General features: G+C 44.2%; 3 protein-coding genes across 8 annotated transcripts in view; 2 read left to right on the plus strand and 1 right to left on the minus strand.

Moving 5' to 3' along the window:
• Positions 1 to 2,933, minus strand: part of LOC105700833 (transducin beta-like protein 2) — a 46,909-nt gene extending 43,976 nt beyond the window's left edge. The window contains exon 1 of the mRNA XM_012427029.1: positions 2,571 to 2,933. The gene's annotated coding sequence lies outside the window, so the exon portion shown is untranslated. The remainder of the gene's footprint in view (positions 1 to 2,570) is intronic.
• A 3,833-nt stretch (positions 2,934 to 6,766) lies between these two features.
• LOC105700965 (coiled-coil-helix-coiled-coil-helix domain-containing protein 2-like) lies at positions 6,767 to 13,676 on the plus strand. 5 transcript variants are annotated; one of them, XM_023434722.1, is made up of 5 exons: positions 6,767 to 6,857; positions 7,413 to 7,543; positions 12,158 to 12,242; positions 12,306 to 12,443; positions 13,204 to 13,676. In XM_023434722.1, exons 2-5 carry the CDS (start codon positions 7,422 to 7,424, stop codon positions 13,654 to 13,656), a joined length of 798 nt encoding a protein of 265 aa, XP_023290490.1. In that variant the 5' UTR covers positions 6,767 to 6,857; positions 7,413 to 7,421; the 3' UTR covers positions 13,657 to 13,676. The 5 variants fall into 5 exon arrangements, 4 of the variants coding, with proteins under 4 accessions (XP_023290490.1, XP_023290488.1, XP_012282738.1 ...); XR_001104172.2 differs by lacking the exon at positions 6,767 to 6,857 and adding an exon at positions 12,989 to 13,071 and having other exon boundaries at positions 7,193 to 7,543; positions 12,306 to 12,498; positions 13,204 to 13,293; XM_023434729.1 differs by lacking the exon at positions 6,767 to 6,857 and having other exon boundaries at positions 7,196 to 7,543; positions 13,204 to 13,366; positions 13,438 to 13,667.
• Positions 10,752 to 12,027, plus strand: LOC105700966 (coiled-coil-helix-coiled-coil-helix domain-containing protein 2). Of its 2 annotated transcripts, none has more exons than XM_012427316.2 (3): positions 10,752 to 10,933; positions 11,346 to 11,749; positions 11,840 to 12,027. In XM_012427316.2, the coding sequence occupies exons 1-3, from the start codon at positions 10,893 to 10,895 to the stop codon at positions 11,845 to 11,847; spliced, it is 453 nt and encodes a 150-aa protein (XP_012282739.1). In that variant the 5' UTR covers positions 10,752 to 10,892; the 3' UTR covers positions 11,848 to 12,027. The 2 variants fall into 2 exon arrangements, with proteins under 2 accessions (XP_012282739.1, XP_012282740.1); XM_012427317.2 differs by lacking the exon at positions 10,752 to 10,933 and adding an exon at positions 11,141 to 11,271.
• Positions 13,677 to 13,773: the final 97 nt, after the last annotated feature.

A 13,773-nucleotide genomic window follows, 5' to 3' on the forward strand; every position in this document is an offset into this window, starting at 1 on the left:
AACGCCTGTGGTCGGTTCCACAGAAAGTGGCCCCAGAATGACCTAAAATGCTTTTAGTTTTGCAATTAAGGTACGCAAAGCGAATCGATAATCCGCGGATGATATACAAAACGAGACGTGTTTAACGCGATAAAGTCTAGCAGACGATAATTTGTTAATTGCAAAATTTCATGGAGGCGCTTTCGGCCCTAGAGCGAAAAAAATCTTAAGGTCTTGAGTCCCTAAAGTGGGGACGATTCTAATACATGGCATTGTATCTCCTCATGCTATTTCGTGGTTTTACCATAACCTCTTTATATACTTTGTTCTTATACTAAGTCGCTCTGGTTGTCATAACCTCCTGGGAAGGTTATCCGAATTGTGGTTTTCCTGGCCATTCCTTTATTTTCTCTCGTGCATGTTGTACTTCCGCCAGGAACGGTTCTGAATAGAAGCATACATTTTCGATGCTAGAAAAGAAAGTCGACCATTTTTTGTCCCCCCCTCGTTTTTCGTTATTTCAGGGTTAACGAGTCGCCTGGGATCGTCGACCGCGGTGTGTACAAACAAGCGAGGCGCAAACACGCTGCCCCGAAACGTCGCACTCACCCGCCGAGGGGCGGCGCTGCGCGCGCATGCGCGCCCACGAATAAGCGCGCGCTCGCGAAATTCCCAACGCGATCCAGTTATCACTGGTTCCTCTTTCAGCGTAAAAGACGCGACGATATAGTCCGCTCTAATCGTCCCTCCTGGCGGCGCTTTATCTTTCCGCCCGATAAAGCATTATTGAAAGAAAAAAAAAAAAAAGAAGAAAAGAAACAAGAGAGGAAGATACATCTGCGTTGTTGTCTTTAATCGACTCGTAGTAAGATAACGCGGTGGAATGTTAAAGAGGTTAGGAAGTGGAAAATCGAGAGGTGGACTCGCAGAATTCATTTACGTTTTCTGTGCTTTCCAAGGTTAGGCATTTTAAGACGTTACATATAGACGTTATATATAGGGAGACTATTTCGTAACACCTTAACGCGCCGGTATTCAGAATGCGATGATTTGCAGATGTAGACGTTATAAGAGGAAATGTCACTCTGAAACTATTACTCGCAGGTTGATGATTTTAATACATGAATTTCCAGAATAGGACGATTTAACGGAGATTTAACCCTTTAGCCACGAGGTGTACTATACTGGCCACATATCCCATGCAATCAAAGCGATATATGAATATCGCTTCATACACAATATTAATACTCGTTGAGCTGTCCATACAGACAATATAGCTAAACAATCGATTCCGTCGCATCTAACGTATTAGATATGGGGATAAATTAACGAAAGCGTCATTTTGAAAGGATTTCTCACTTTGCTGTTCATTGGCTAAGAAAACAAGATGGCGGCGCCGGTCACGTGACTCATGACTACGTGCCTATGAAGTCACGGATCTCGATCGGACGATTACTCCTCGCATCTCGATGTATTTAATCCGGTCTATTCATAATCCATAGACCTATATCCCAAGACTCGATCCAAATCGTAACCTCGAAGATCGATAAGCAATACATACGAGATATATCGATCGCTATCGAGCGTGACGCAATCAGATCGGATACCTACATAACCCGTTGAAGCGTTCCAAAAACACGACGAAAGTGGTTCCACGCTTCCAGGCATAGGGCTTATAAAAATGAAGAGAACATTGGTATCACGACGTAAAGGAGACAAGATGTGTTCACACGAAGGTTTTATCTTTGACTCGTTCCGCACCTTTCAGGACACCGCCATATTGGAATATATTAAAGGTGTGACTGATTGATGAGCAAACGTGGCTACCTTTGGAATTATACTATGGCTGTCATGTCGAAAAGACTGCGTCGTAACACATCTTGCCTTCTTTGCATCATGTTTGGTATAGTACGTGCAAACATTAAAGTGTCCAGAGAAGGAGGTATTCCCATCTCCAATATGAAATCTGACGCGAAGAAAAGAAATTTCTGCTTCCAGCAAAAAACACTGCTGATAAATGTTTCCTCTTACTACAGGAATAATTACCCAAACAGCAAAAATCATATCGAATGAAGATGTAACCAGTGGGGAGCTTATTTTAGAAAGAAAAAGTCTCCTAATTAGCGAATGAATTAGTAACAGCCAGAAAAATATCGTTGCTAGAAAAGAATATTGCAACCATGAACAGAATTTCCGTTGCTTCGATAAAGTAACCTTTTTTGTTTTCAATATAACAATATATTTTTGGATTAAACATTTGCTGGTCCATCTCCAACTGTTCACATATTTGTCGAAGCAAGTCGAATTTTTCGTTATGAATGTGAATTCTTTTTCTGCATGAAGCGATAACAATAGCGGTAAAACCACGCGAAATTTCTTTTTCATTTTTAATCGGAAATTTGTCCATTTTGAGGTATACAAAAAATGATACGATATGTCCTACATTTAGGAAGGTGGTAAAAGAACTTCTGGAAGAATCCGGAGACGAAGGATCTCTTTTTATCTAACCTCCCCCTGCGTTACATCTTACATGTTTATGTCAACAAGTTCTATGCATCGAAGGCAAGTCCACGTGGTGCGCGCGCACATACCTGGGTCGCGGCTGGGTCAGTCCTTGCCCTTGTCCGGCAGGTCGGGCCTCTCGCTCGGGGCTGTGGAGCGCCGAGGGAGCGAGAGAGAGGGCGCAGAGCGCCCGGGCGGGAGCGGGAGCGAGAGGGCAGAGGCCGCTCGCCGGCGGGCCAAGCGCGACCGGCCGCTGCGGCGCCTCGGGCACCTTGGGGCACGCGGGGGCGCGGGGCCGCGCATTGGTACTCGCCTTCGAGTCGACGCTCTAGAGAGCCGCGTGCTCCCGGCCCGATCGGCACTCGCCGCTCTGGGTCGGCGGTAACTCGTGGATACGCGGCTCGACCCGGGAGAGGTTAGGTCGTGAACTGGCAGACTGACCGATCGACGCGCTCGCGCGGTCGCGACTGGCCCCGGCCGAGGCGACGCGCGGCGCTGCGCCGTCGTCTTTGTCTCTGTCGCGCGAACGCGACTGGCGAGCGTCGCGCTCTCTCTCTCTCTTTCTCCCCCTTTCTCCGTCTTTGAGCGTCTCGCTCTTCCTAGATCGTTCTCTCTCTCCCTCTTGGCTCGCGTCCGACGACTGGCCGTTGAGGAGAAAGACGCAGCGAATGCGGGAGGACGAGAGAGAGGACCTGCGTCCGAGAGAGGAAGAGAGTGCGAGCGAGCGGAGATATAGTAAGAGCGAGAGAGATGCAGCGAGGGAAAGTTATAGTAAGAGCGAGGGAGATGGAGCGAGGGCGCGAGTAGGGCGAGCGAGTGAGAAGCGAAGAGGGCGCCTCGGAGCGGGAAAACGCGGCAAGATGCGGGTAGCGAGATCGAGGAATACCTCAAGGGTGAGTTATCGCGAGAGCGAGAGAGGCACATCGAGGGAGAGTATAGTGGGAGCGACGGAGACACAGGGAGGGCGAAGTATAACGAGAGCGAGAGAGACGTCGCGGGGGCGCAAGTAAGGAGATCGAGGGAGACGCAAAGAGAGTATGTGTAGAGCGAGAAAGAAGCGACGGAAACGCGGATATTGAAAACGAGAGAGATATATCAAGGGCGGATATATTGAAAACGACAGATATATGTTAAAAGCGAGTTATCACGCGAGCGAGAAAGACGCAATGAAGGTGAATTATAACAAGAGCGAGAGAGACGTAATTAAAACGCACCGTAGAGCGGGAGAAAAGCAGTAAGGGTGCATTTGTGCGAGAGAGATGCGACGTGGGCGAGTTATAACGAGAGCAAGAGAGACAGGGAGAACGCGAGTAGGAAGAACGAGAAAGAGGGAGACGCGTCGAGGGCGAGATATAACAGGAGCGCGAGAGACGAAGCGAGGGCGCGAGAAGGGTGAGCGAGAGAGACACGACGACAGTGCGCCGGAGAGCAAGTGAGACGAACGGAGATGCGGGCGTGCGCTATCACGGCGACGCGCGTAAACTGAACCGAGAGTCACGTTCGTCGTGTTCGAGCGACGCACTCGGGAGTATTTCACATTTCGTGTTTATTATTCCGTACGTAGTATTTACCGTTTAGTGTTTAATTATTGTCGCGGACCCGCGCGGGCATGGTTGTTATCGGTTACGGAGGGTAAACAGTTGTTGCGGCGATCGCTTCGTTTACGAATCCACGATGTCGGGCGATGTCGATGACTCGACATTTGAAGACGATTTCGGTCTGCGCTCGTTATGACCTTTTAAAAATTTGCAGTCCAAGCGTTGAAGCTCGGACATACAAAATGGTCTTGTTAATATGATTAAGGTGAAGTGAAACCCCTTTCAAATCAGTCGGCGCAATACAAGGTTACGCAGTGATGCTGTGATAAGAGCGAAGAAAAATCTTGCAATAATCTTTCCATTATTTATAACACGTCTTCTCGAAAAACGGGTTCTCTGAAAACTGGATGAAACGATGAAAAACCACACGTGCGCAATGTAACCTAATGTTACGTGGTGATACAGTGATAAGAACGAAGAAAAACCACGATCAGGGAACAAGGCCACGCGACCAACGCCGAAGGCCGCAACTCGCGGAAGTTCATATTCCTTGCGTACACGCTGTTTCCCGTAAAATACATTTAACATTCGCAATCGTGCGCTTTGAACAAATTTAACGCGTACTAGGTGACCTACTAATGTTATTGTTACCGCCTAACGAAGAAAAGAGAAAAACCATGGACGCCTCGCGAGGTCGCGGGATCAGAATCGAAGGCCAGGGCTCGCGACCTCGTGGAAGTCGATAATTCTGTACATGCACGTTGTTCTGCATTATTAAGATATGCAGTCATTTGTTGAAAAGATATATAACTATTTTTAATTATCCTTCCTGCATAAGGAACAAAGAAAGGCCACGGTTCCGTGCAAGAGCGCTTAAGGTAACGTGTAAAGGGTCATTCTATATACATATAAAATGTGAAAATATTTATAAAACTATTCTCCAAACTGAATACACCGAATCGTTAGAAACTTCAGCGTCTAGGCCCTAAGGATGAACGTGGTGTTCATGAAATTTCATTCATCAAAACAAATATGTATTCTTGGTTCTACCATATCTGCCATAATTTGTTCGGTTTTGTGCAATTTTGAATCACTCCATAATTAGGATCTAAGATTCTTCGTTTAAGGATAAACTTAACACGCAATATAGTGTACTTATTTAACTTTTTTATCGCTGTTTTAAAAATCAACGAAAACCACAGTTCCCTCGCAAAGTTGTTTTACCAGAGTCGAAAGCCAGAGTTCGCGGAAGTCCATGTTCTTCACAAGTTGTTTTTTCAAATATACAAGCATCTGCTGTAAACATGTTAAACGCGCACGATATAATATACTAATTTTACTTATCATGACTGCTTTAGTAACAAAAGGAAACCGTGCTCCTCGTGCAAGGTTGCTCTATCAGACTCGAAAGCCAATATTCGCGGCCTCGCAAGATTCGATAATTTTTTACATACACGTTGCCCAATGAGATACATTTAACATGGACAATCCATCGTTTAAAACGAATTGAACATGCTTTACAATCTACTAATTTGTATAATCACTACGACTTTAGGAATAAAGAAAAGCCACGTTTCGAGTGCTAAGTTGCTCTACCAGACCCGAAGGCCAACATTTTCGGCCTCGTGCGTTTCGATAATTCTTTACATACACATTGCTCATCGAGATATATTTAACATGTTCAACCCTTAATTAAATACGGATTGAAAACGTATTATAATCTTCTAATTTTTATTATCACTACGACTTTAGAAACAAAGAGGAGCTAGTTCCCAGCGCAAAGTTGCTCCTGACGGGCCGAAGGCCGGAACTCACGACCTCGCGTACCACAGCGGAAGTCATTCGAGCACCGAGAAGGCCTCGTTTCGAGTCGTTCTACCTCGCGGAAGTGCCTTCGTCTCGAGTCCAATCCCGAATCGGTAAACCCCAGAGAGAAGAGAGGCCGCCGATTTAGAATTCGCCCCTCGGACGGACGACGCGACCTCAAGAACTTCACGGTCGGTTCTTGGCCTTCGTTCCTTGGTTCTTCCTCGAAGACCTCGCAGGTCTCAAAAAGAGACATTTTGCCTTTGTGGTGGCTGAGATACCGAGATGGAACTTCATGTCGGTCCATCTTTAATAATTTATAACTTGTCAGTCTGGAAGAACTCGTAGAAGGTCTCAAAAAGAGACATTTTGCCTTTGTGGTAGCTGAGATACCGAGATGGAACTTCATGTCAGTCCATCTTCAATAATTTTTAAATTGTCAATCGCTCAATGATTTTTCCTCGATGAACTCGCAGAAGGTCTCAAAAAGAGACATTTTGCCTTTGTGGTAGCTGAGATACCGAGATAGAACTTCATGTCGGTCCATCTTCAATAATTTATAATTTGTCAATCGCTCGATGACTCTTCCTCGAAGAACTCGCAATTGATCTCAAAAAGAGTCATATTGCTTTTGTATCTGCTACAACATGCAAATAGAATTTTACATAGGACCATCTGTAACAATTTTTCACATCAGCCTTCGCTCGATGACTCCTCGTTCAAACAGTTGATGGTTTTTCAAAAACTCTTTGTGCCTTCGTGGGAGTCACACCATTCTAGCGAAACATTTTGTGGGAAGGTCTTTAATGTTTCTTGAAATTTCAGTCGCACAAGGTTGTCCCTTTCGGCCCTGGGCACTTTAATTTCCTGCCGAACAGAAACTCAGGATGGAAGCGCTCATGCTCAACGCAGTTTCAAGGACTTCTCTTGGACTTGAGAAGTGATCGGTGTAGCCAGTGGATATTTTACAGATCCCTCTGACCCTTGAGCATTTTTCTGACAAGGGAAAAACTGGCCTAAAGACTCCTTAAGGTGATATAAAAGGGTCATTCTATATATCAGAATGTCAAAATATTTATTATACTTATCTCCAAACTGGGTACACCGATTAATTTGAAACTTAAACACGTGATTATGGAGGCCCTAAGGAAAAACGTAATGCTCGTGAAGTTTCATTTATAAACAAAAAATTGTTTTCACTTTTTTCATGAAATTTCACGAGCATCGTGTTCTTACTTAGGGCCTCCATAATCACGTGTTAAGATTTCAAATGATTCGGTGCACCCAGTTTGGAGATAAGTTTTATCAATATTTTGACGTTTTATATGTATGTATATATATTTAATGAACCTAATTCTTTCGCTGCATGTACGGAGAGTCTACAAAAGCTGGTTTTTGGACTTAAAGCAAGCCTCCACGATAACTCGATTCCACTTTTCGTGACAGTCGATACTCGCCTTACCCCGGTCCAACTTTCGACATCTCGGTCCAAAATTTGACGGTTAATCGGAATATCTCAAGTGATAAATCGCGTAGAATAATTAAATTTCGTTCCCAAAATTCTGACCGAGTAAGATCACTCTGTAGCCAGACGAGATGTCCAACCGAAAAAGTTCCAAAGGAAGTGGGTCCAGTCGAAAAAGTTCCGCGTCTCCGTCTCGAGCTCCATCTCGATCTCCGACGCAGCCCTCGAAGACGCCAGCGGGTCAAAATCGAGGGTAAGTTAAATTAATAAATTGCCCAAAATCTTTTCTCGATATTTAAAATTTGTCATAAGTTACCTAATATCAGCATTTTTTATCAATTAGCGCTTCTTAGCCCTCGAAGACGCCAGCGGGTGACAATCGAGGGTAAATTAAATTAGATAAAATGTATGATTGCAAGATCCCAAGATCTTTACTCGGTATTCTGAACTTTTGATAAGTTACCTAAATCGAGGGTCCCCTGTTCTGTCTTTGTCTTCATTTTCTTTCCGACGAATGTTTAATCGGCGTCGAGTTTTGGCGCGATTTTCATGTTCTTTCTTTTTCTTTTTTTTTCCTTTGAAATTTCCAATATTTTACTACGATACGTTTACGCTTCTCGGCATTTCACCTCTCCTCCTTTTTGACCACTGTTGATCTCTGGTCGCAAGTTATCACTTTCTTCCGAGTCGTGGCGATTCCGCGGGGGTGTAAGCCTATAGAAACGAACTCCCCGTTAGTTGTTCGTCGACTTCTTTGTCACGGATCCGAAATACTTCGCGCCTCGGCTCTTTGTCTCCGTCCCAACGGCCGCTTAATTGGCGTTTTCGAGGCGTCTTGGCGCGGCCCTCCAGGCTTCCGGGACTTCTTTTTTTAAGGCTTTCGGAAATAGCCGCGCTCGCCGCCGTGGAACGGTCCTTAACCCTTCCTGTGGACGCGCGGATTCTATTAAGAGAGTATATCATTATCGCGCCTTCATTTCATACTTTAAAACGTGAATATGAAGACCCTAAGGTAGGTCCTGAAACTCATGAAATTTCAATTCCTTTCAAATTTGTTTACAGGTATTTTAAAAATAATTTATAAGGAATAAAATTTCGCGAGTTTCAGGACCTACCTTAGAGTCTTCATATTCACGTTTTAAACTATGAAACGATTTAAGACACCCAGTTCGTGGAAAAGTTTTATGAACGATTGAGCTTTCGGATGCCAGTTTCACATCCCTTAAGGAGGTCCCCATGTTCCCGTAACGGTTTCAGGTTCCTTGCCTCCCCAGCATCCGACCTCGAAGGGGTTCCTGGACCACCTCGAGGTTTTATTTGAGGTTTCATCTTCTCAGTCGGCTATTTTTAGCGTTATTTCTTCGAAGAGCTACGTGAGGGTCTTTGCAGAGGTCGCTTTGTTTATGCGCGATACGTCGCGTAAGTAAAATTGATAACTCGTGGACAAAAGAGTGAATTTGATATGCGAGATGTAATGGGAGCTCGATTCGAGATCGGGAATCTCTCTCGCGGACGTGACGTCTCCGAGGTTAAGCGTCATTGACCGCGGTCAGTACTTGGATGGGTGACCGCATCACCCAGGTCTCTCTTTCACTTTCTTAAGTGGTTCTCTGTTCAAACGTTCCAAATGAAAAGGGGGACTTATTCGATGAATATGAATTGCTAATTGATAGTTAAATGTATTCGTGGGACGATATAAAAAAGAGAAAAAGGAAACCAACTCCCCCCATGGGGTGGGACTGGATATCAGGGAGACTCCTTCGGACTTGTAAACGCGGGTTCTCTTTTCCTGAAACGATAAAAAAGGATTTGTCCAAATGCGAGGAATTATAATGATGGATGCATGGGTCCAATTTGTGTTTGTACTTAATATAGCTAAAAAAAGATGATCCGACCTCAAGTTAAGCATCGTTAGGCACGGTCAGTTCTTGGATCGGTGACCGAGAGTCTTCTTTAAATATCTGCAAACTCTGTCGGAAATGATACGTGTTGTATGTAGAGTTTATAAAGAGACTCAGCCGATTTACTATTAAGTTGAGGATAAGTTCCCGCCGTTTTAATTACGTTACGTTATGTTAAAAACGGCGGGAACTTATTCCTCGGCCTAATACTAACCATCTAAAAATACGAAAGACTGTCATGGTTAGATTGCATTGACAAAGAGAACACAGAGTAATGAATAAATAGTAATGGTAAATCTATTCCTCGACTGACTTATGCAAGTTTTAGGCGTTAAAAAAGCTCACGCTCTACATGTCACATGCTTCCGTTTCAACTATCTTTATATTTCTTCTTTAACTTTCTAACCGTCCTTATACTTATCGACTTTCTTATACTTTCGTAATGTATGTCTAAACAAGTCATTCTGCAAATTATAAATCAGTCTAGAGAGTCATGAGACATGTCATTTCCTACCTCTCCTCGTATACACGGAGTAACTTACGCGTGTAAACTACTTATACGTTAAGCCGCTACAAGTTACTCCATTGTTTTAGACTCCACTGGAACTTTTTCTTAGTCGACTTCCCTTTCTCACTTTATCATGGTCTCCTCTTTTTTTTTTCGCGTGATTTATTCACAACGTAAACTGCGAAAGAAGGGTTGCGAAAGAGGTCGGATGCTGAGCTCTTGGGTCGTCGTTGGTCAATTGAGGTCACGGTCTTACGTAGGTCACATAGGCCCTGAAACGAAAACGGTTAATACCGTTCGACGTTGAAATTTTTGAATTCCGATTTACGTCACAAAGTACGATAAAAGGCTGCCGCAGAAAAACAATTGATAGTCGGGTATCGAATAACAACGGCGATGTTGGATCGGTTACGGGGAGTGTATTCCTTTATCGGCAGCAATACTTTATGTAGCGAAATTCTGTACACCTCATTTGATAGCTATCGACATCGATAGTCGTGTTACTCCAGTGGGCTGACGATATCGATAACTATCGAATTGGCATACCGAATCACGGCCCTGGCAGCACGAGAAACTAAATAACGAGGGCGAAAGTTTATCATTTAAATTTCACTTTGTTGCAACCCTGAGATTGTAGCCGGCGTTCTTGGCGCCGACAATCGAATTAGTTCCATGAAATTCCGCTCGACGCGCTGTATTTGACGAGATGGCAGCACTCGTCGTTGTTGAGTTTCAAGCTTCGAATATGTATACTCAGATGGTACAACTGGTAGGCACACGAGAAAGGGAAATACAAGTCAGAGATGAGTTGGGTGATTGCTCACGGGCAAGGTCGCACGATCACATCCTGTGCTGCCCTCTGGTTTCGAATAAAACGGCGTTTACACGATACTTCATACCAGTAGTTATAAAACTAGCATAAGGTAGCATGTGTAAATGTACTCATCTTCCATCTAGGTGAAAAATGCGGCAGCATATACATATATATTAACGTTCACTTGTTCCGGTGGCGCGACGAGCGGCATTCTAGAAACTTATGCTCGTCAATACGGTCAATACGTGTTTCCGCCCCACCAAGAAACTTGCATAACGAGGTTCGTCGAAAAATCGGTCAGGATCAGTCGCCCAGAGATATTTTGAGAGAGTGAACGTGTTTTACGGAAGAGCAAGTCACTCGACAAATAAAGAAAATCATGCCACGAAGAGGACGTGCATCAGCTCCGCCGCCACGAACGTAAGTTCTTCTAATTAAATTTCTCTATTCTTCCAATGCCCAAGAAGAAAGGAAGAAATCGGTCGTTTCGCGAATGCGGTATTTTTTTAATCCGCGAGTAGCATCGTAGTTACGTCACAAGGTCTAGAACTTTTCGCCGGGAAAGCGTCTAATTATATCCCGCATCGACATTGACCTTTGACGTCAATTTTACTTAATATTAAATAGGATTGCATTAGAAGGGTTTAAATGTCTATCCGATGCGTTACTCGGCAGCACGTGCTCTTGATGTGCACACGTCCCCAATTGTCGAGCTCATCGTTGAGTTCTCTAGAAACTTTATAAAAAACATTCCCTATGTAGATATATATTAGTACTTATAAATTAATGAAATGTGTGTAATGTTTGTATTAATTTTCATTATACCTTGTAGGGTTAGGCCAATGGCGAGTGTTCCAGCCCGATCAGCTGCACCGGTGGCACATCCTCCTGCACATGCAGCTGCTCCGTCATCCGTGCCGATGATGGCTCAGCCGCAGCAGCCATCCCTTATGGGACAGATGGCTGCAACTGCTGGAGGAGTCGCCATTGGATCTGCTGTAGGACATACCATCGGTCACGGTCTCACAGGGCTCTTCGGTGGTTCTGGAGAGCCAGCAGCAGCTGCTGCTCCTGCAGCGGCTCCTGCTGCTCAGCAGTACCCTGGAGCTCCGGCACAGCAGGGAGGAGCTTGCTCCTGGGAGATCAAGCAGTTCCTTGAGTGTGCTCAGAACCAGTCTGATCTCACTCTATGCGAGGGCTTCAACGAGGCTCTACGCCAGTGCAAAACTGCTAACCGTTAGTAATCTTGGCTGAATTTGTATTTACGACTTAAGTTCGTAGGTCAGAATCAGTGTAAACTTAGTATTCTTCTTTCTTCCTTTTCAGATATGTAAACTCATGGTAGATCCCTGGAGGAAAAATTATTTGTGCTGCACCTGAAGCCAAGGTAGAAGATGCTTATTCCGGTATTATTTTATTTTATAGGGATGTATACATTGTACCGTTGTAAGACATGATGATGAAAATGTGTTACATGTAGATGGAAATAAAGAAAAATTAGTTGTTACACCGATTTTCTGAGTCCATCTTATTCATTACTTAAGCCATGAGATTCAGTTCCTTCATTTCACTTCGTATTGACCAGAGGATGATTGAATCTATTAAGTCAGATAAGCTTGAAGTGCGTTCGATGGCTTGTTGCAGCAGCACAAATGTAGTGATCGTACAGCCCCGTCAAGGTCCTGGGATGTTTGGAACAGTCGTGGGAAGCGCAGTGGGTGCTGCTGCGGTAAGATACTATAGATCTTTGTTATCTTATCAGTAAACAATTATGCATCTTTGATATCGATAGGGGACTGTTATTGGAGACAAAATAACTGGCAGATCGGAGGATACAGCACCTGCCCAGGATTCAATAACTCCAGAAGGAATCGGACCCTGTCAACCTCAACAACAACAGTTCCTGAACTGTGCACAGAACCAATCCGATGTACAAGTTTGCGAACAGCTCAGAAAGGAGCTTTTAGATTGCAAACGGAAATATAGTAACCGTCATAACATTTCAAGGGTCCAGAAAAGTCAAGTCGGCCATCTTGAATTTGACGTCACAGACGAAGAAACCACGTGATATACCAGTCAGTATTTGGCAACATTTTTCACGTTTTCGTCGAAATGTGGATGCCATAATAATCAGTGGATATGTAAAAGGGGTCAGCCGGACCATGTTTGCGTTGATATTGGGTTAATTGTTGAATTATCACCTTGGGATCCTACCCTCGTGAACAGACCAAATTTCAGAGTAATAGTGCACAATCCGTCATAAACTGATCGATTAACACATTTCGTGAATACCTAGTTTCTTTATGTAATGTTCTTCACTGACAAATACCATTCGCTTCGTAGAACACTGATTAGTAGTTGTATGGGACTTCTTTGTCTTTGATATCAATATTCAATATTGCCGACCTGGTTTCATTGGTACATTAAACATTTCACAACGTGCTTGTAGTGTCCTAACTGACTGCATATTTTCAGATGCATGATGATTGCGACAACACCCAGCCTATCGTAGAAGCCTTCGCCTAGAAGTAGTATCATAGAACATTTCGCAAAAGCCTGTAATTCTTTAAAACAATTAAATGTAACATAAATAAACCAATGACGGTCTCTTCAAATAACATTTTCTTTCACTCAGCATAGCACTCGCGACAAACGAGAAGATTCCTTCCGCTACTGTTATCTTTTCTCAGATTCAGTACGAGAGCTCGTCCCAAAGCTCAGCAGCCACCGACCAAGACTGCAGCACAGTCACTGCATCCAGCCTCTGGAACACAAAAGGACACAGGAGCCAAATCTTCGCTGCTACAAAATGCAGTCGGTACAGCAGCTGGGGTGGCAGTTGGCTCTGCAGCGGTGAGACAACTTGGGGTTCGCAGGGATCTGGTATGACAATAAGGAGAAAATTTCTATTCCACTCTTTCCAGGGCCACGTAATAGGAAATGCACTGACTCACGCAACCAACCATGGCCACTCCACTGCTGCAATGCCTCCGTTGGAGAGTTCCAACACCGTCGAAGGGGTCTGTACTTCGGAGATACGTCATTTCTTCGAGTGTGCCTTTCGCAGTGAAGACCTCGACTCCTGCAAAGCCCTCCACCAAGTCTGGCTGGCATGCCAAAATGAACAGTCCTTGAATCCATGACCTTCCTCGCGGCTTAACAGGTCATTCTACTTCGACAGTCGAAAAATCAAGCTGCTTTTGACGATTATTGCTTATTATTGATCAGTAAATAGATCATACAATGAAGTAAATCTTTTT

The sequence above is a fragment of the Orussus abietinus genome, unplaced genomic scaffold, assembly GCF_000612105.2.
Source record: "Orussus abietinus isolate OABI.00-Male unplaced genomic scaffold, Oabi_2.0 scaffold54, whole genome shotgun sequence".
Taxonomy (NCBI): Eukaryota; Metazoa; Arthropoda; class Insecta; order Hymenoptera; family Orussidae; genus Orussus; species Orussus abietinus.